We start from the raw sequence: 20,502 nt of genomic DNA, 5'->3' as shown, positions 1-20,502 counted from the left end.
AAAAATGGGCCCTCATTAAAAAAAAAACCCTCTACAATATTGCAAGAATAGAGCCTGTTGCAAAATAGCCTGAGTTAGTTCCAAGGCTGACTCTGTAAGAACTTTGATTCTGTATTAAATGGATACCTCTTTCAAAACCTGCAAAACAGAAAGATAAGTTGGGGGTTCCTAGGCCCTGGAGCAGGCTAAGTCCCCCCCCCAGTCCTTAGGTGGGGAGATAGGTGGAGGCTTGAAACACCAACCCGCTTTGCTCTCCCCTTGTTCACTAGAGTTTGAAAACTGGCCAGCCTGATCTCCCTTGCTTGTTGGGTGGGAAGAAAGCTGGAGGCAAGTTCCAGCTGATTTGCACCCACTACAGCCGGCCTGATCTCCCTTGAAGGATGAATGGCTGCAGGAGCCCACCAGGGTGGAAGGGTGGGTGGGTGAGTGCTGCAATAAGGGAGAATGACTGCTGAAGCTGTTATAACTTTGAAAACAGGTTGTAAGTAGCTTTTGTGAAGTCTGTTATAAGTTAAGGACTTCCTGTTTTCAGTATTTCAACTCAAAACATTTGTATATACCCAGATAATTAATTATAAAAATATGTGATATAACTAAGAAATGTTGACCAATGCTGAATACATTTAACGATAAATGAAAGATTCTTCAAAAAGTATAGCTATTAATCAACTCAAGTAGACTTACATAACAATCTAAAATGGATCCTATGCTTTGCAATACAAACCTAATTCATAGAGGCAGGAATTAAATCAGTTTATATTACATGTAACTTAGAAATGGAAAAGGTCTAATATTTTTCCTATCTATAAAATCATAACAAGATACTGCTTTCTTCCAATTCATATCCTCATACCTCAGTAAAATAACTAAAATTATAAAATGAGTATTTGCTGCTCAATGTGTGGACACTGAAGGAAGGGCCAAAAAGAAAAGGGAAAGATGGTTCTCCCCTACCTCTTAAGGACTCTAATAGGATTATCCCAGCTCTTATGGAAACTTTTGACAGGTTATTGTGGGCATTCTCACATTGCTTCTATGGAAGTGAGGTAGTCTCTTTGGACATCCAGTGTCAAGAAGATAATGCATTACGAAACACCTATTTTCCAGAAAACAAACTAAGGAGGTTCTTCTTTGCCATTCCATTTAATTTTTCCAGTATGCTTTCTACTGTAATACTCCAAATTTATCTGTATTTCCAAATAAAAGAATGGACTATAATCACAATAATTTTTTTAAAAAATATAAGTATGCCTGTGTAAGATTCAAAATACTTTCTCCAAAATAATGTTGATAATTGGCAGTGCTTTGCTTTAAAAAAAAAAAGATGGAAGAAAAAATAGGAATTAGAGTACTGTTGTATCTGGAGACCTTGGTGCTCCTGACCTTGGTTTTTGTTTGCTTTATCAGACTTAGTAACATCTTCATTGCTAGAAGGGAGTGGAGAGTGGAACTACCGTACCAAGGTCAGAGAGCACCAACGACTCTACAGTTTATCCTGTAAGTGACGCACTGAGACATAAATTCCTAATATTTTGATTGTTCTCTTCCCTAGTATAAGGGTTGCTTGCTGATTTAATTAACCCTGCACAGCTTATTTAAATATAAAGTTTTTGAAACCGTGCGTTCTTTTCGACCTGTCAGCCCCGTGACGTACGAGTCACAATAGCCAATCAGCGTGGGAAGGAGGGAAGGCGGGCGTTGGCCGGTTGAAAAGGAGCGGTGGAGGTCTTCATGCGCCTTGGCAGGAGTTGGATTGCGTGAGCACGCAGCATACGCACGAATGTTACGTGCCTGAAGGCAGACAGGCCTGGCAGGCCTGTTCAGTTAATCCGCCAGAAAACAGGACAGTGAATTAGCGCCCCTAAGAGAGAGGTTGTGGGGAAGTGAGGGAGGCACGTTGTTTTGTTTTAATTTTCTGCCTCCCCCCTTGTCTGAGTCGCACTCGCTGAATAGCTTCATTTTAGCTCGTTTAGCGCGCGCGCGCGCTTTCTCCTCCCCTCTTCCTTTTTCTCTCCTTCCGCCGCCAGAAGGAGTTGTGTGTGAGGAGGGGGAGGGGAAGTTGTAGGGGAGACTCCAGTCGCTTCCGCCGGGGGTGGGGCCGCCCCGTTGCTGAGGGAGAAGTAAAGAGCGCGCGAAGGGAGAGACCGACCGGCCGACTGAGCGGGCAGGCGGAGGGCGAGGCGGCGGCGACCATCGACTCCGATCCTCTCTTTCCTTCTCCCTTTCCCTTTCCCCTTCCTCCTTTCCTTCCTAGCTTCACCTCACCGCCGCCGCCGCCACCATTACCACCATGGAGCTCATTACGATCTTGGAGAAGACGGTTTCCCCAGGTAAAGGAGAAAAAAAGGCCTATAGGCTTTTTTCTTATGGATGTGCTGCAGAGGGAGGAAGGGGTAGGGGTGAAAGCATCTCCCCTCTCCAAGATATGGAGGATATTGGGGGTGGGGAAGGGCATGTAGGCATAGCGTATATGTGGCTCTGGAGAAGGCGTTAGCCGTTGTTTGAAGGGAGGGAATGAATGATTAGGGGAGAAGGTCTGGGGAAGGGTAAAGGAAGCAGCAGCAATTCTCCCCTCGAGGATTCGGGGCCGTTGGAAGAGTCAGGCTCCGTCTGTGGCCTTGGGGATAAAGGAACCACATAGGGCTTGGTTTGGGCCCCATGCTTGGAGGGAAGAGGAGAAGGGAGGGGCAACCGTGAATTTTATCATTTGTGGCATGGGGGAGATTGAGAATTCTCTAGTTAGGCTGGCACGGAAGTAGCCTTAGGCGTAAAACGCCCTTTTTAATATATATTGGTAGGATCAGATGATGAGGATAATGGTGCACGTGTATGGAAGAAGGTAGCTTTGGGCACAACTTAATGGATACGCTGAATGATATGGGAAGAAAGGGTCTCTCCTTGAGGGTAGGAATGAGACTGCTTTGCGTGGCATATGGGATAAGGGTGGGGTGGAGATTCCTTAGCATATGAGTGTGGGGTAAGTCTTCTCGTCCGTGAGCTGCTTCTTAGATATGCTGGGGAGCACGGGGAGACGGAAGCTGACGGGAGAATAGGCGATGATCTCACATCGGGTCTACCATAAGGCCAGGGCCTTCATGACGTTAAAGGTAGGGTGGCAATTAAAGCAGCGTCCGCGATGAGATTGAGGCCTGATATTTACCTAGGTAGTAGTTCAGGTCCGCTGTAGGCCAAAATCAGTGGGCCAAGATTGGCTATGATAGATAATTGGGAGAGTTGTCACAATGGAGCTGGAGACGGACTGATATTTTAACAAATATCTCTTAATACATCTCTTTAAAAAGTCATTCGTTGTGGATGAATTTTTATTTAGCGTACGGCATCTACAGAAGTCATGCAATCATTGATATACAACACTAATAAAACATTATATATACAAACACAAATATTAGTTGTGGATGAGTGAGGTTATGGTTATACTGTACTTGCAACGTTCTCCAAGAGGTGTTTCTCTTTTTGAATCCTTCTGTGCGGTTCTGATTGATGAAAATGAAGTTTGAGTAAAAGCATGATGCGCTGGGGACCTCTATCTTTGGTGGGGGCTTCGGGAGGTGTCGAAAATCTTTCATATTCAGAATGGAGTGAGTTTAAGCAGAAAGAGGAGCGACTGAATAGCTGGAAAAAGGCGAGAGGATTCGGGGTTTTAACTGTTGGGCTGAAATAGAGCTTTAGGGTCCCCACTGACACTCCTAGATGCATTTTTCTCCTCCTTCTACCCCTACCCCCCACCCCTTCTGCAGATTGCACCGAGCTTGAAGCGGCTCAGAAGTTCCTGGAACAGGCAGCCATCGAGAACCTGGTAAGGGAAAACGAAAGAGTTGAGTTTGGGTGGGGTTTGTGAAAGTGGAATCTTTTCCCTGTGTAAAAAGACACAGATCAGAGCAGGCCGAGCCGCCATAGAGGGGCGCAGCCTAACCGTAGGCTTTTTCTTTTCTCTCTCTCTCTCTTTCCTCTCTCTCTCCAGCGGGGGGAGGAGGAGGAGGCAAGCATGAAGCAGCCAATGGCAAAACTCTCGGGAGTCGCGCCATCCAATCGTGAAGGCGATCTAGACCCGCGGGAGGGAAAAGGAAGGGGAAGGCAGCTTGGACCTACCGCGCTGCATGCATGGAGGGAAAGTGGGGGAGGTGGTTAGATTGGGCCTGCGGGACCGGCCATGTGGGGAAGCCGGCATGTATAGTCGTCTAAAGGGAGTCCTCAGAAGGTTGTCTCGAACACGCCTTTGAGCTCATAATCAGGCCTACTAGTTTCGGTTTTTTTCTGCTGTTACCTAGTCTAAAGATTCTCTTTTTCTGCCTGCGGACAGTCCCCCATTTTCTATACTTTTCCTGCTCTACCATTTTTGTCCATTTCCTCTTGTTTTTGTAGTGTTTTCCATAGATTTGAATATTTTTTAGCTAGGCGTTGCCTATGTGTATATTTTCCTTAAATTTTTACACAAATATTTGTTCTTTGGTTTGAAAACAGTCATTGGCTTGCTTCAGTCTCTAAAATACAGATTATTTGTGAAATACCCCATTCATCCTTTTTTTTGGAAAGGATTGATTCAGAGTAATATTAGTAGCCAAATGAAACTACTAAGCATTTCACTCATTATTTGGTATAAGTATCAGAATAATATAAGTCTAGTGCTGAACAGTGAATTAAGTCTAATCCAGAATTTATAAGGAAGCCATGTAGGTAACTATTACATTTACTGAGTCAAAATTAAGATATATTCATTGTAAGGCCTTAAAGGAGAATAGGAATACAAATGAAGTGTAATTGCTTGTGATAGTGAGCCTTTGCTGTTAATTTTTTTAAAAAATAGAAGAAATAGAATAGAATAAAATAGTGTATAATATCAAAACATCAGGAATGAATTTTTTGCATGGCATTCATCCAAGAGAATTGTCCAGTGGTTGTTTTTTAATTTATCACATATTCTAGAGGTGAATTTTCAGTCTATAGGATTGTTTGAGGCTTGTTTACTAAGTTCATTTTATTTCATTGGCAATGTTGGAGTATATACATTATCAGCAATTGATGTCTTAGTACTTTAGATTTTATACTGGTACTTAGAACATTTTCTTTTCTTTTTCTTAATACTTAAATTGCAAGTAGACTATTTTTAAAGGATATGCTATACTTTTTTGGCACTGCAATAAGTAAATTTGATAAATACAAAAAAATTAAAAACTGGTAAATTTATTGCTGAACAACTTATTACGTGCATTACTAATGCAATAATTAAGATTAGCATTTTTATACAGTATGATTGTTCTTTCCCTAAAAAACTAAACAAAAATTATGGAATATTTTCATATTTATTTTTTTGTATCCCACCTTTATTATTTTTACAAATAACTTCAAGACAGCAAGCATATCCAGTACACCTTCTTTCTCTTATTTTCCCCACAACAATAACTCTATGAAGTGAATTCTGCTGAGAGTGTGACTGGCTCAAGCTGACACAGCAGGCTTTCAGAATTATTACTGAAGACTCATTTCTCAGACTCTCCCAATTGCTCAGAAAGATGCAAAGCATCTATAGACTCCTAAGGGACTAGCATAGGATTTTGAAAAAGAGATCATATTTGTATTCAGTTTACCTTTTAGAAGAAAATGCATAAAATAAAAAAATATTTCATTTTATATTTATAGTAATTTTCAAAATAGATTGGGGGCCAGGTAGGGAGCTTTGTGGCTGAACTGGGATTTGAAATTTGATTTCCACAGTTCAGCTTCAACAGCAACTGCAACATAACCTGTTTCCCCCCCCCAAATTTATGCCCTCTAGAAGTCCTAGACAACAGTTATTTTTTCGGCCATCCGGGTCAATAAACTCTTTCTGTGAGGCCTAAAAAAATAAAGATATATTTGAATATATATGTTTTCAAATGATATCCTCAGCCTTGACCAGAAAATAGAAAAACTATATTTATAACATGTCTTGGATTAGAGATTATTTGATAATATATATGATTTTAAGATGGACTGTGGTTATAAAGATATCTGCAGAACAATATTTTGTAAAATAAACATTGAAAGATTGATTATTTTATCTGTACTCAATATTATGCTTATCCTATTTTTTATTACATTGTGTCTTGAGATGAATAACCATGCATGACATTTGGGTTGTGGAAAAGAATTGGGAACAGATAAACATTCATTTCATCCATGTCTTTGGCAGATATTAATTTCAGAATGTGCTTTGACATGTTAAGACATAATTCTCACTTTTGTTCCTTGGTAGCAGAACAGTTTTGAAATAAAACTGTGAAAAAGTGCTATAACACTTATTTACTCTCTACATAACAGATTGCTAAATTAAGGTTTGGGATCTTGACAAGTTGCTTACCCTTCATAGCTTGTCACTTATCTTCATAAGAAAGAGACAAACTTCACAATTGCATTCCTTGTCCCTTAATCCAGAGATATATACATGTTCAAAAATAATAAAATTTACAAAGTACATTATGATTGGACAGGAAAATATCAGATACAGGAATTAAAAAACATGAAATCTACCTCTATGCTGTAAAGGTTTAAAATGTGCCTTGATTAACTTAATTATCACATAAATATTTTTAGATTTTTCCATACAGTTTCTCTTTTTCCCATGCTTTTTATTTCCATTCATTGCTCAACTTGGGAAGAAGGAAGAGATAATGGTCCTGCAACTGGCATGATCTAAATAGTATCTTACCTATTTGTCCAAGGTTTATTCTTGGGTCATGCTATAGAGGAGGATAGAAGGACAAGATACAAGAAGATTAATTTGGATTTTATTAGGTAGTGTGAATAAAGTGATCTGAATGAAATGAAGATGTTAGTAGTACATGTTCATGTTATGGAATGAAAGAAAGAATTGAGGGATTAGTTATAATTAATTATTTGTGAATGAACCCTGGGAAAAGAGTTTTGTGTTGAGAAAAGCTACAAAATGGTTAAACATTGTCAGAAAACAGTTTATTAAGTAAGAGGAAACATCCAAAGATAGTTTATGATATGGCAATGGAATTCCTACTTTACAATTTTTATTTTTGTCAGAAGCTTGAAAAATCCCGGCAACCCTCTGTTAAGTCTTTCGGAAAACAGTGTTTCAAATTTAATGAAACTTTTACATCTTGCTGTACTATTTCCATCAAATGTTAATGAATATGGTTTAGGTATTATTTAACCATGTTATTCTTTTCCACACTATATACTTCCTAACTGCTTTTAAGAAGATAATAAAAGTTACTCCAAATCCAAATTTAGTAACATTCTACATTTTCTGTTTACTTCATCAAGCTTTTTACAACCATTGATAGTAATATTTACCTGATAACTATCATAGCTTAGAAAAGAGGGGTTTAAAATTCATGTTGTGTTTTTAATATTGTGGCAAATTGCTTCTGGGCACATGTTGATATATTTAGTTAATTATTTTGAAGAATAGTCCTTACTAAAAGTGGTGTAATTTGTTTATTGCAGTACTGAAATGTCATTTCGCGATCATACTGATTTTCTTTATGGAGAGGTCATTTTTGCACATACAGCACTTTTCTCATATAATTTGCTGTAAAAAAAACTATTAGTAATTTCTAACCCTGTGATTTCCCATCTTTTATAGTAGAGCAAAAATTTAAGTATCTTATTCCTCCTGCCCAGCAGTTAAGATTAGTGTTACATATTTCATAGTCCTACTTTGCTTCTAGCCATGAAAATGTATTCATGTTCTGTCCATTATAGTAGAGTATCCACCAAATATTTACACATTCTTTTTTTAAAAGCTCAACATGCTGCTATGGTCTAAGTCAGGGGTAGGCAACTTTGGCTCTTTTATAACTCGTGGACTTCAACTCCCAGAATTCCTGAGCCAGCATGGCTGGCTCATGAATTCTGGGAGTTGAAGTCCACGAGTCATAAAAGAGCCAAAGTTGCCTACCCCTGGTCTAAGTTAATATGCAACAATTGGATTTCAATACTTTTGAGAACTGGTTGCTCCAGTAAGTTAAAAACTCAGTTATTTCTATATCCTATAATTGTGTATTATTTTGAAGTTCGAATGTTTGAAAACAAGTACAGAATACCTTCAGTTTAAAATGAAATTTAATTCTACACAAATGAAACCTATAAAGAAGAGCTTTATAGCAATGGCCTCAATCTTTTGATGCCAGGGACCGGTTCCATGGAGGGTGGTTTTTCTGCGTTTTTGGGGGGCATGGTTTCATATGCTGTCTGGATCTCATGCATGCGTGGGTGGGGCTTCGTTCACTTGTGTGGCCTGGGGATTGAGGATTCCTGATGTAGAGAACAGAGAGTATTGTAATAGAGACCTGTAAGTAGTATATAAACATAAGAAAATTCAATGTTGCCTGGTGGTTATATGTGGATTTAGCTCTTGGATCAGAACTAAAAAATGTTTTGATTTAGATTGTCATATATGTATATTTATGCATTGATCAAAACGAGAAAGATATAACAAGTTTTGGTTATTGAAATTTCTTTCTTTGCCAGCCTACTTTCCTTGTGGAACTGTCCAGAGTGCTGGCAAATCCAGGAAACAGCCAAGTTGCAAGAGTTGCAGCTGGTTTACAGATCAAGAACTCTCTAACATCTAAAGATCCTGATGTAAAGACCCAACATCAACAGAGATGGCTTGCAATCGATGCCAATGCTCGCAGAGAAGTCAAAAATTATGTATGTTAAACCTTAGCATTTCTAGTTCTAGTTCATATTCCTGCTTTTTTATCAGTCTGCATATCTTTAGTTGAATACTGTTTCTACAATTTACTATTCTCTTCTTATTTGTTCCCAAGTTGAGAAAAGGCTGGGAGGCATGCTTTATTTTTGCTCAACTTCAGAAATGGTTCAGGAATACACAGCAGTCCATTGCCTAATGCTAACAGTATTGCAGCTTTGTGATCTTGCCTACTGATGATGATCCTCTTCATATATTCACAGGTTTTGCAAACCTTGGGTACAGAAACCTACAGGCCAAGCTCAGCATCACAGTGCGTTGCTGGCATCGCCTGTGCAGAGATCCCTATGAATCAGTGGCCTGAACTTATTCCTCAGCTAGTAGCCAATGTTACAAATCCGCATAGCACAGAGCATATGAAAGAATCAACATTGGAAGCCATTGGCTATATTTGTCAGGATATTGTAAGTGTTGCCTTTAACGTGCTATTCTTTCTTCTTGTGCTTATTATTAATCTCCTGTTCTCTCTTAATTTTAATCAAAAGCTCATTCTTGTGTTTTGTTAACTTAAGTAAAGACATAGTGCACAATAATACTGTCTCTCAATATGTTCTAAATTTTTCTTACATGATTGTAGTTGATTCCAAATTATGCATTGGACGCTTGAACTTTCAAGCCAATTGGAGATCCTAATATTTGTTCTCCCAGAGTGTAATTGTGTGTAATTACTGCCTACTGTTGTTTGAGGGAACAAAGCAAATTATTAGATTCAAAGTTTCTCTGTACAGGACTTCGGTAGGTTCCATTTAGTTACTCTCTGCTGGAGGCTGGGTCAGAGGACTCAATTCAAGTTAGCCCTTGAATTCATCTTTCTGTGTCCAAATAAGATGCAAATCTCCAGAAAATAAAGTACTCAGTGACTAAGCTATGGTGATAAACAGTCTCCATTCTAATTTGGAAATCCTTGCGATTCTCAATTTAGACAACACGCTATGGTTATCGTTTTAGTTGGTTGTGCATTTTATAGGAACACAGGCATAGTTTATAATATTTTTTCTTTTTCAGGATCCAGAACAGCTTCAGGATAAATCCAATGAGATTTTGACTGCCATTATCCAGGGCATGAGGAAAGAAGAGCCAAGTAATAATGTGAAATTAGCGGCTACAAATGCACTCTTGAACTCTTTGGAATTCACCAAAACAAACTTTGACAAAGAGGTAAGTGATCATATTGGAGTATGGTTGAAAAGGATGCCAGTGAAATCCATGGTCTGTGATGAGAAACCATGCACCACACTGAGTTCTGATGCATTCCTATTTTGACTGAGACTTGGATTTGTACATGTTTAGAAGTTGTTTTGGAAAACTTAATTCCTTTTATATTTATTCAAGTAACAATAATAAATCAATTAAAGTGGCATACCCATAAACATGCTGTAATTTTTAGTGCTTACCTATGACTACATAAAAGATTATGACAGTATAAGTTCTTGTTTGGAGGGTAATAAGAACAAAGGTGCTGTTGGCATAGAGATAGTAGTACTAAGAAATAAATTAAGCCAGAGTCCATCCCAATTGCCACTGAGTAGAGGCTATTAAGGGGAAGAAAAGGCAATGATCAATTAATTAAATACAGATTGCCTGAGAACCATTTAGACTGAACTTTATCAAAAAGTGCCTGACCACTCAACCCAATATAGCACAACCGGCATAAGCTGTGAAAAGGGTAACACTACCATACATCAAAAACATCTCAGAAATCACCAACAGATTGTTACAACCACATGGCATTACCATAGCACACAAACAAACCAAATCCATCCAAAATATCCTAAGATCCAGAAGAAAAAATAGGAGTCATCAACAACATACAGGGTAAGGACTGTAACAGCCAGTATGTAGGACAAGCAGGCAGAAGATTAACAGAGCATATCCATGAATAGCAACTAGCAATAAGAAGACATGAAAAGTTCTTAATTTCAGAACACATAGATTTAACCATAGCTTCAACTAGGAAACTGTGAGCCTCCTGTATCAAGCTAAATCCAAAAGCACTAGAGAATTTCTTGATACCTGGAACTAAGACAAGGCAAGCCACTAGTATAAATATCACTGATGATGTTAGCTGGTTTGGTTATGAAATGTCTGCAAGAAAACAATCAACCTCAGAGACACTAAGGACCCCACATTTAGATACCATTTGCTTATTTGAAGATGCAGCTCCAGTATCATCAGTTCTTTGCATCTTTTGTCCTACTGATGACTAAATAGTATTAGAACTAGAGATAACAATTCAAAGTCTCCTCTTTGTTTTTTTCTTCTGCTTTTCCCTGATTTTTTTTCTTCAATCAAAATAATAAAGATACATGTATTCTAAGTATGTTGGCCTCAGTAAAAAAAATATAATATAATTTCTGAAACTCTGCAGGTTTGTTAATCTGCCGTCAGAAACCTTCATCTTGAAATTAAGAATACTAAGTTGGAACAATAGTGAATCTTCCCCAAAATAGGCATCTAATCAGAATTGTCCATGAACAGCAAGTCACAAAGAAGCTCAAAACAAAACTTGGAGAACTTCAGATCTCTTAGTTTATATAAAAAATAGGCTTTGATGACTCTACCAGTACAGAATAAAAATAGAATTCGTGGAAATCTAGCAAGATGGAAGCTATTTGTTTACTAAGGAGATTATTGATGCCTATATCAAATTTGCTAACAAGCACTTGGAGGAATGTTCTATAAATACATGAGCCAAAATTGGAGCTCTTTATGTTATATTTGGGGGAAGATAAAAATATGAATTCTACAGAATATCAGACTATTCATCAGCTAATTCTGAAGTACACATGGATGATGCAGCAAAATAATGATCCTGAACATACAAACAAATAAATCTATAAGAGAATGGATGAAGAAAAATAAAGGCATTATTTTGGAATATAAGTAGTCTTTGACTTATGAGCTGTCATTTAGTGACTGGTCGAAATTATGACACACCCCCCCCCCCCCCCAAAAAAAGATACTTATGACCCAGAACTGAAGTTCTGACAGCCAGGCCCCTCATCTACCTTACAATCATGTGATTGCATTTTGGGCTTTTGGCAACTGGCCTGCATTTACGGCTGCAATGTCTTGGGATCATGTCACTGAATTATGATGTCTTTTGTTGGAAACCAGTATTTCTGGTTTATTTAATAACCATGGTGATTTGCTTAACAACCATCACAAAAATGTCATAAAATTGAGTCAATATGTGACAATAACGACCCACTTATTGGAATGACTTATGACCATAATTTTAGTCATAAGTCAAGGACTATTAGCTGTGTCAGAATCCCCCTAGAAATGTGGCAGAGCATAAAACAAGTTTGCTAGAAAACTTTTAAGCATTAATGACTTTAAACAATTTGCCATGGAGGAATGGGTCACAGTTCCTGCATAGTAATATGGGAAGTGTTTGGTGCCAAGTGTTTGGTATTACTTTTTTATACTGATATATTATTTGTTGGGTGAAATTGTTGATGAAATAAGTGAAACAGGCTCTAAAACGTGTTATTTTGTTCACTCAAACTGCATATATGAATCAGTAAAACCCACATAATGATATGGTTACATGGTTTATTGATAAAGATATGCAAAACATTAGAAAAATTTAAAAAAGAATAATGTGGTTCATTGATAGATACTCAAAACATCAGAAAAACTAAAACGAGAATGACTACTTTTTCACATAACTATATTATTTCAGCTAGAGAACAGAACGTTTTATGAGACACTTAAAAGCCTTTCTCTAGGTTTGCCTCTCTGTCAGATAGTTTTTAAAATCATGTTATGAATCTACCAAATGAACCAGAACCAGTATAAAAATGGTTCTGATCCTACAGTGAGAGGCATTGCGTGCTTGTTTCTTAATTTTTTATGAAGATATATTTACCACAATATAATTTACAAGTCCAGAAAGAAATGGTGATAGGATAAGCAGATTGTTTTGAATTGCAGGGAATTTCAGTTATTGTCTTACTTTTGAATTTGATTTCTGTTTTACCATCAATATACTCCTAAGGGACCTAAAATATGAATTAAAACAAATTTTCAAGTGAATGAAAGGTGAAATAAAATATCTTGACTGTTTAATGAGAAATTTAAACTGCAGTTATTTTATCCAAACAATTTTATATTGGAACTGTAGAGTATTTTCATTATGTAATATCTATAATAAACTATAACTTTAAAATAATTTTATTTCAAGCTAGAACTTTAAAGTTTCTGGTAGACTCAAGAATTTTACTCTTTCAGAAAAGGTATTTGATTGAGATAACTTTTAAGTTTTATATGGAAGATACTGCTGTACTGCAATCATATTCCTCAATCAAATATTTGAAAAGATTTTTTACATTGCATTTGTTTGGTAAAATAAAGTTGTGTTGAATTCAAGTCATTGAGAAATTCTATATGATTATTAGGAGTTGAAAACAACTTGATAGTATATAATCAGAGTCAAATTATTGAGTACCAGAGGGTTCTAGCTGGACTATTGTAAATTTTGTTTACCTTTATTTTAATTTGAAGTATACTTTGGAAATTTCAGACCTAATTCTGCATTTTTCTTTCTATTTAAAAATTCCAGTCTGAAAGGCACTTTATCATGCAAGTAGTCTGTGAAGCGACACAGTGTCCTGATACAAGGGTAAGCCTGAAACTCTTTCCCAGCAGTTTCAATGTATGAAAAATATACGTCTGTTTCCAGAAAAAGGATGATGAAAGCTTTAAACTGATTCTTCACCAAAGGTTTTATATAATATTATCAATACATTCAGTGGTCCTGGAAACAAAACTAAAGATAGATATCTATCCCAAAAGAGATTAAAATCCAACATCAGAGAAAGGTGATTGGGAGTGACATAAGGAGTGACACAGTATTGAAGTGAAGACATTCATTTTCTATCTTTAATTTGGTTATAATCAGAGTGACAAATAAAAGATTAATTATGTGCATTACAACATTACATATATGGCTAGGGTTTTGAGGTGCTCTTTAGTCAAATAAAAGGGATGGTATGATCAGGGATTAGGGAAGCTAGTAAAGGGAAAAATGTTTTAAGAAAGAAAGTGTTGCTTTTTATAGATAATAATAGATAGGTCTTTTGTTGCTATAATGTCAGATTATTTTTCTGAGTTCAGTACTGTGTAGTTCCTTTCCCATTTTCCCATTATCTGTTTAATTTTAAAATTAAGAATAAACTCTAAAATATTTGGACAAAGTAATTTGAATACTAGGTTTATTACATTCATGTGGTAGATGAGCCTTTGGTGTTTTCTTCTTTGCCTAGAACTGTTATTGCTCTGTTTTTATATTAGGTGCGAGTAGCTGCCTTACAGAACTTGGTGAAGATTATGTCCCTTTATTATCAATACATGGAAACATATATGGGTCCTGCACTTTTTGCTGTGAGTATTCCCAAGAGAGATTTGAGATTGGATAGTTATGGTTAAGACCTAGTACCACATAATGGAGTGACCTTCTACTACTTGCCGCAGCTCCTGTCATCCTAGCAGTTGAAAAGCATGTAAATGCAAGTAGATAACTAGGTCAGGGCTTTTCAACTGATAGTACGTGTACCACCTATGGTACTTTGGCATGTGGCAGGCGACCGTCCTAGAGTAGTGTAGTGGGGTGGAGGAATGAGCCGAAGCGATCCAAGCCTGAAGGAGAGGCAACTGCAGCTGCAGGACTGTCGGAGCTCGGCAGAAGCCCCAGGAGCTGGCAGGGCTCCAGCTGATTGGCGCTTCCGGAAGCAGTGCGGAGCTGGAGGTGAACTGAAGAAAAGGGGGAGGAGAAGATATAAAAGGAGGTGGTTTTGGCGGGAAAGGGGAAAAAAGACAACGGAAAGGGAAGGGGATGGAGAAGAAGCTGTGGAAGGAGAGCTCGGCAGGCAGGGAGGAAAAAAAGACAGGGAAGAAGAAGCAGCTGTTGCTGGAAGAAAAGGTTCCCTGGTTCTTTTTGTCCAGCCAGGAGAGTGTAATCAGCACTGATGAAATGAAAACCTGGGAGACGAGCATGTTGGAAAAGAGGTGGGTTTATTTAGTTCTGGATCAGCTAGCAGCTTGATTGGGTTACCATAAGGATTTTTGTACAGTTTGTACAGTGTTTTGTAATTCAGAGGCTCCTTTATGTGCTTTGATTATTGGAATATTTTAGTCTGTTTCACAAAGGCTAGCAGTTGAGACCAAAGTGTTGACTTCCGTAGGTTTAATCCCTTTAAACAAATGTAATTAGTTTTATTCTCTTATCTTGAGTCTGTTTATGGTTTCTAGGAAGTTTTCTTTGAAGGTAAACAGGCTTAATTTAAGGCTAAAGCTTTTCACAATTGCCGGAGCCTTTCAGTCACAGATTGCAACATTGTGACACACCTGAGGTAGTGCCAAGTTTGAAGACCCCTGAGCTAGTTGGTAGTGGTACATATTAATAAACATGGATAAATTCATCATACATTTGTCAGTGCAAAGGGAAAGTGATTCAGCAAAGAAACAGCCACCGAAGAAATTAAAACTGGTACTTTTTACTTTTTTTTACAGTTTGTAATATTTTATTAGATTATACAATAAAATACAAAAGCAAACAGTAGGACACAGTGGGGAGGAAAAAGGGTGAAAAAGTGAGGGGGAGAAGGGAAAAAGAACAAACTTTCTCTGTTGCAGTAGAAGAAAGCATTAACATTGAACCTCAACTTTTTACTTTTCCATAATATTATTAACTAGCCATTTCTATAACAACGAATGAATCTAATCAGTAAAACCCAAAATTCGACACCTTGCTAAGCACTGGTGGTACTCAAATATTGTCATGTCCTAAAAGTGGTACAATCTGTGAAAAGGTTGAAAAGCCCTGAACTAGATCTCACTTCAGTGGGGAAGTAAGTATTCCATGTCCCTTTGGCATGTAGTCATGTCAGCCACATGAAACGTGCTCTTTGGTTGTGAATCGGAGATGGACATTGCCCCCTAGAATCGAAGACGACTAGCAGAGGAAAGTGTTACCTTTTTTTATTTCTGTGCTATAAATTAACTATAAATTCCTTGGTGGAGCAGAAAACATGGTTTAACACTGCTTTTGTTTTTCTAAAGATCACAATTGAAGCCATGAAAAGTGATATTGATGAAGTGGCTCTGCAAGGTATAGAGTTCTGGTCAAATGTCTGTGATGAAGAAATGGACCTGGCTATAGAAGCTTCAGAAGTAAGTTAAAGAGTTGCCAATATTACATTTTCTGACTCTACTACTTAGGACAATTCTTGGTTTATAACAATCTTTGGTCTATGATGAAAATCATGCACCACGCTGACTAAAGTGATGCATACATTTATAAATGTTGAGACCCAAGATTATTAACTGTGAGAATTATTTTGCATTGCGATGTGTGTTTGAAAGATTCAAGACAGATTTTCACACACATAAGCATTGTAATAGCACTCTGTTTCTGCTGCATTCAACTTTAGTTACTCCTGATTGGCTCATAGCTTGGTGTACACCAGTTGCTACATTCATTTATTTATTTTATTTATTTTTATTTATTTATTTATTGTCATTGTATGTGCGTACATAGTATACATATACAACGAAATTTACTTGACACCCAAAAACCAAGTCTCACACACATAATCACCAACACACTTCCCCCCCCCCCCACAATCCCCACCCCTAAAACCACCCAACATCCACACAACAGACCAAGTAATGCTGTCCAACAGTTCACTGATGGTGGCCCCTTAGTTCGTTGTTGAGTGCAATTACAGCTCTGGGATAAAAACTATTCAGAAATCGTGTGGTCCGAGTTTTAATTATTCTGTATCTTCTGCCAGAAGGCAACAGTCCAAAAAGATTGTAAGCAGGATGGGAAGAGTCTCTGAGAATGTTATGCAACTTCCTCAAACAATGAAATTCGAAGATGTTATCCAGGGCTGGTACGTTGGAGTCCAATAATATTCTGGGCAGTTTTAATAATCCTCTGTAGAGCTTTTTTGTCCGCTACAGAGCTGCCCCCATACCATGCAAGAATGCCGTATGTCAGGACACTCTCAATGGTGCTGTGATAGTAGGACAGGAGTAGATGCTGAGATAAATTTATCTTCCTGAGCATTCTCAGGAAGTACAGCCTCTTCTGTGCCTTCTTCACAAGCATGTTAGCATTCATAGTCCATGAGAGGTCCTCCGAAATATAATGTTTTGACAAACATTTCTTGCAACACAGCACATACTACTTTGGAGCTTTGTATCAACATTTGCAAATCTTAAAAATTCTGGATCAATTTCCTGTTTTCAGTAAACATTCTATTAATTCAAAATTATCTTTTTGCCTGCTACAGTTCACTTGATTTTTAAAAAAATCATAGTCATGATAATTGATTATTTTTCAAATCTGCACTCCATACAGGATTCAGTAAAAATAATTTAGGTTTTAAATAAGCAAAATAGCATTGCATTCATAAACGTACATGCTCATATTCTTAATCCCATGTCACACATTTTTTAATATTGGTGCATGTATTTTTTCCATGTGAATTCAATTGATTCCCTTATTCAGTTTGAACCATTGCTAAACATTCCATTTGTTCTTAAGTATGCTGTACCTGGCTTACTGCATTCAACAACTGACTTTCAACTTCATTTTCATGCAAAATATTCATAATTCAAGACTATTGATCATATATAATTCTATTCTTCAACGTATTGCTATAACTCCTAAACAATTCTACCGTATCACTATTATCCCAAATGTAAACATTGACTCTAAAAGAATGCAATGGATTCTAATTCAATCCAAGCAAGACGGAGCGGCTTTGGGTATTTAATCTGGCTTGGAACAAGGTTCTTCCATATTTGATAGGGAAGCTTTGATCTAGAGACTCAGTGCATAACTTGGGGTTCCTCTTGGACTTGGGCTTGAAGAGCAAGTTGCAGCTATGTCTTTGCACATCTTAAGGGTGTGCAACAGTTGCACCCATTCTTGTACAGGGCTTAGCTCAAAGTCACTCATGTCCTTTTTCCTCTCACTCAATTACTGCACTGTATGTGGGGTTATCCATGAAAAGCATTTGGAAATTTGTTGAGAAAGAACAGTCCATCATTCATCGATTCTATTATCTCCAAGTCTTTAGAATTCATGCCCCTTTCAGCTTTCTCCAATATGCCTGCAGTTTTCAAACCAGATTCCTCCTTCTAATCTATCAGCAATAAATTAGATTCCAATAATCAGATTGCAAATCTTTTTTTAGCTGCTGTTCCTTGTATCTGAGTATCATCTTTAGTTTATCAAACTTTATATCTAAGTTTTCAATTTGAGCTTATGAGCCAAAAAGCATTTTTTCCAAAGGCTTCCAAAGGGCTTTAACATTAATTTGATTATTTATATTTTTAATATAGTCCAAAACTCTCCTATAACTGAGCTTTCACAAATAGAAACATTTCCTGTCAATTACAGGGGAAGTTGATATAACAGAATAATCACAGAAAAAACGAGATAATATTTCTCACAATGAAAAGTGAATAGATAAAAGAAATTCCCATTAGAGGTTAAAAAAAATAAGACCAGAACTTTTAAAAAATTAATAGAATACAAAATCCTTGTAGTGAAAATTCAAATCAAATTTGATCACTTTCACTAGCCAGAAGATTACTGTTGACTTCCTTACAGTGAAAGCGATCTGCAACTCCAAAATAAAGCAATAAAAATATGCAAAAAATCACATTAAAATCCAGCAAAGGATTAGAATAAATCCGCATTCAACAGTCAATTAACAGTTAAAGATAAAAGAAAAAAAGAAATTTCAAAACATGTAGTTAAAACTGACGCACACTTAAAACAAAAGGACCTGCATACTCCTACTGAAAATTGCAACTGTTGAGATAGTCCACGGTCGTCGGAGAGTCGTGTTGGTCATTCCTAGTTGCTTCTGTTCAAATTTGGGGAGTGTGCTGCTATAGAATCAGCTTTGGTGGTAAAATCAGCTGTTGGTGAGCAGGAGAAAAAACAATTACCATGCCATTCTGTGTGCAATTTTCAAAGGACCCAAGCATTCAGAAATTTCAAGTGTTATAAAATGTAGCTGCCCAGGTAAATGATAGTGGCAGTTATGTGGTAACACCTCTGCTACAAGAACTGCACTATTTGCTGGTGTGCGTCCAGGTGCGATTCAGGATACTAGTTTAAAGCCCTATGTGGCTTAGGAACCAGTTAATTAAAGGACTATTTTCTTTCAGAAGTTTCTATCTTTCTAATTCGGTTTAGTAGTTTAGAGATGCTGTGGGTCTCACCAGCCAAGAAATGTCAGGTAGTAGGGACTAGGAAGCTTGTCTTCTCTGCAGTAACCCCTATCCTTTGGAGCTGTTACCCTTCCTTAAGATTTTAAAGCAGGGGTCTGAACCCCTGGTCCAGGGGTAGGCAACCCAAAACACTCAAAGAGCCACTTGGACCCATTTCCCACCAAAAACAAAACACTGGGAGCCGCAAAACCCTTTTGATATCTAAAATGAAGCTAACACTGCATATATCCTTTTTTATCTTTTACACACACACACACACACACACACACACACATACATATATCATAAAGGTAAAAAAGGATATATGCAGTGTTATCTTCATTTTAGATGTCAAAAAGGTCTCTCTGTCTGTCTCTGTCTTTCCTCTCCCTCTCTCTCTTTCTCTCCCTCTCCCCTCCCTCTCTCCGATCTTCTGCTCACCTGGCAAGCTGGCTTCAGGCTGTTCTCCAACAAGCTCAGGGGTAGGCAACCTCGGCTCTTTTATGACTCATGGACTTCAATCCCAGAATTCCTGAGTCAGCATAGCTGGGCTAACTAGCTCTCTCCTGCCCTTCCTGCTTCCTGCAGAGACGCAGCAAAGGGAGGAGCTCCACCCAATAAGCTTTTTAGCTCATCGGAGAACACCGTGAGTCCACTCTCTTTTTTACACACAAACAAAAAAATACACACACAAACACACACAGAGAGAGAGAGAGAGAGAAGGGAAGTGCCTCTCTCTGTCTCTGTCCCTCTCTGCAAATAGCAGAGGAGGCTGGGAGCCACAGGGGAAGGCTCAAAGAGTCACATGTGGCTCCGGAGCCGCAGGTTGCCGACCTGTGCCCTGGTCCATGGACCAATACCGGGCCGTGGCATGCCAGCAACCGATCTGCACAAACAAGCAAAGACCCATCCGCAGGATGCAGGCAGCACACAAAACCACACACCCTCCAGTCCGCGGAAAAATCTCTCTCCACATAACCGGTCCCTGGTGCCCAAAAGGTTGGGGACCTCTGCTTTAAAGACCTGGCTATGTGCCAAAGCATGAGCTCTTGAAAGTGTTGGGGGGGGGCTGTTATCTTGGTAAACTGTTAATTCTTATGTAATTATTATAATTTTTGGTTTCCTATATGTATAATTTGTAACTGGCTTGCAGTTTTTATGATTTTAATTATTGTAATATTTGCTGCCCAGAGTCAATTGGATTGAGATAGGAGACAATAGAAATTGATAGGTTAAACAAATGAACGAATAAATAAATAAATAAAACATATTTCTCCATTCCTTCACTTTAGTTTTAATCTAAACAATTTCATAATTTAAATTATTATTATTATTATTATTATTAATTTAATTTATATACCGCCCTTCTCCCGCAGGACTCAGGGCGGTGCACAGCGTATTAAAAACAGTACAAATACAAAGCATAAAAATACAAACCCCTGTAAAACCAGATTAAAAAACCGAATATTAGAAGCTGTGTCTCTATTTAAAATTATTTTTAAAATCACCCTAAATAA

The 20,502-nt window shown here is 37.7% G+C and overlaps 1 protein-coding gene across 1 annotated transcript in view; it reads left to right on the top strand.

Annotated features, from left to right (window-relative positions):
- Window positions 1-2,290: 2,290 nt before the first annotated feature.
- The window catches only part of KPNB1 (karyopherin subunit beta 1), a 43,914-nt gene continuing 25,702 nt past the window's right edge, over window positions 2,291-20,502 (top strand). Inside the window, exons 1-8 of the mRNA XM_015810448.1 lie at window positions 2,291-2,330; window positions 3,759-3,817; window positions 8,503-8,685; window positions 8,950-9,150; window positions 9,752-9,904; window positions 13,314-13,373; window positions 14,045-14,134; window positions 15,812-15,922. Coding sequence (XP_015665934.1) covers window positions 2,291-2,330; window positions 3,759-3,817; window positions 8,503-8,685; window positions 8,950-9,150; window positions 9,752-9,904; window positions 13,314-13,373; window positions 14,045-14,134; window positions 15,812-15,922 — 897 coding nt within the window. The remainder of the gene's footprint in view (window positions 2,331-3,758; window positions 3,818-8,502; window positions 8,686-8,949; window positions 9,151-9,751; window positions 9,905-13,313; window positions 13,374-14,044; window positions 14,135-15,811; window positions 15,923-20,502) is intronic.

This window comes from Protobothrops mucrosquamatus, unplaced genomic scaffold (assembly GCF_001527695.2).
Source record: "Protobothrops mucrosquamatus isolate PMUCROS unplaced genomic scaffold, P.Mucros_1.0 scaffold10, whole genome shotgun sequence".
Taxonomy (NCBI): domain Eukaryota; kingdom Metazoa; phylum Chordata; class Lepidosauria; order Squamata; family Viperidae; genus Protobothrops; species Protobothrops mucrosquamatus.
Note: the sequence above shows the minus strand (reverse complement) of the source record. Positions and strands in the feature narration are given on the sequence as shown.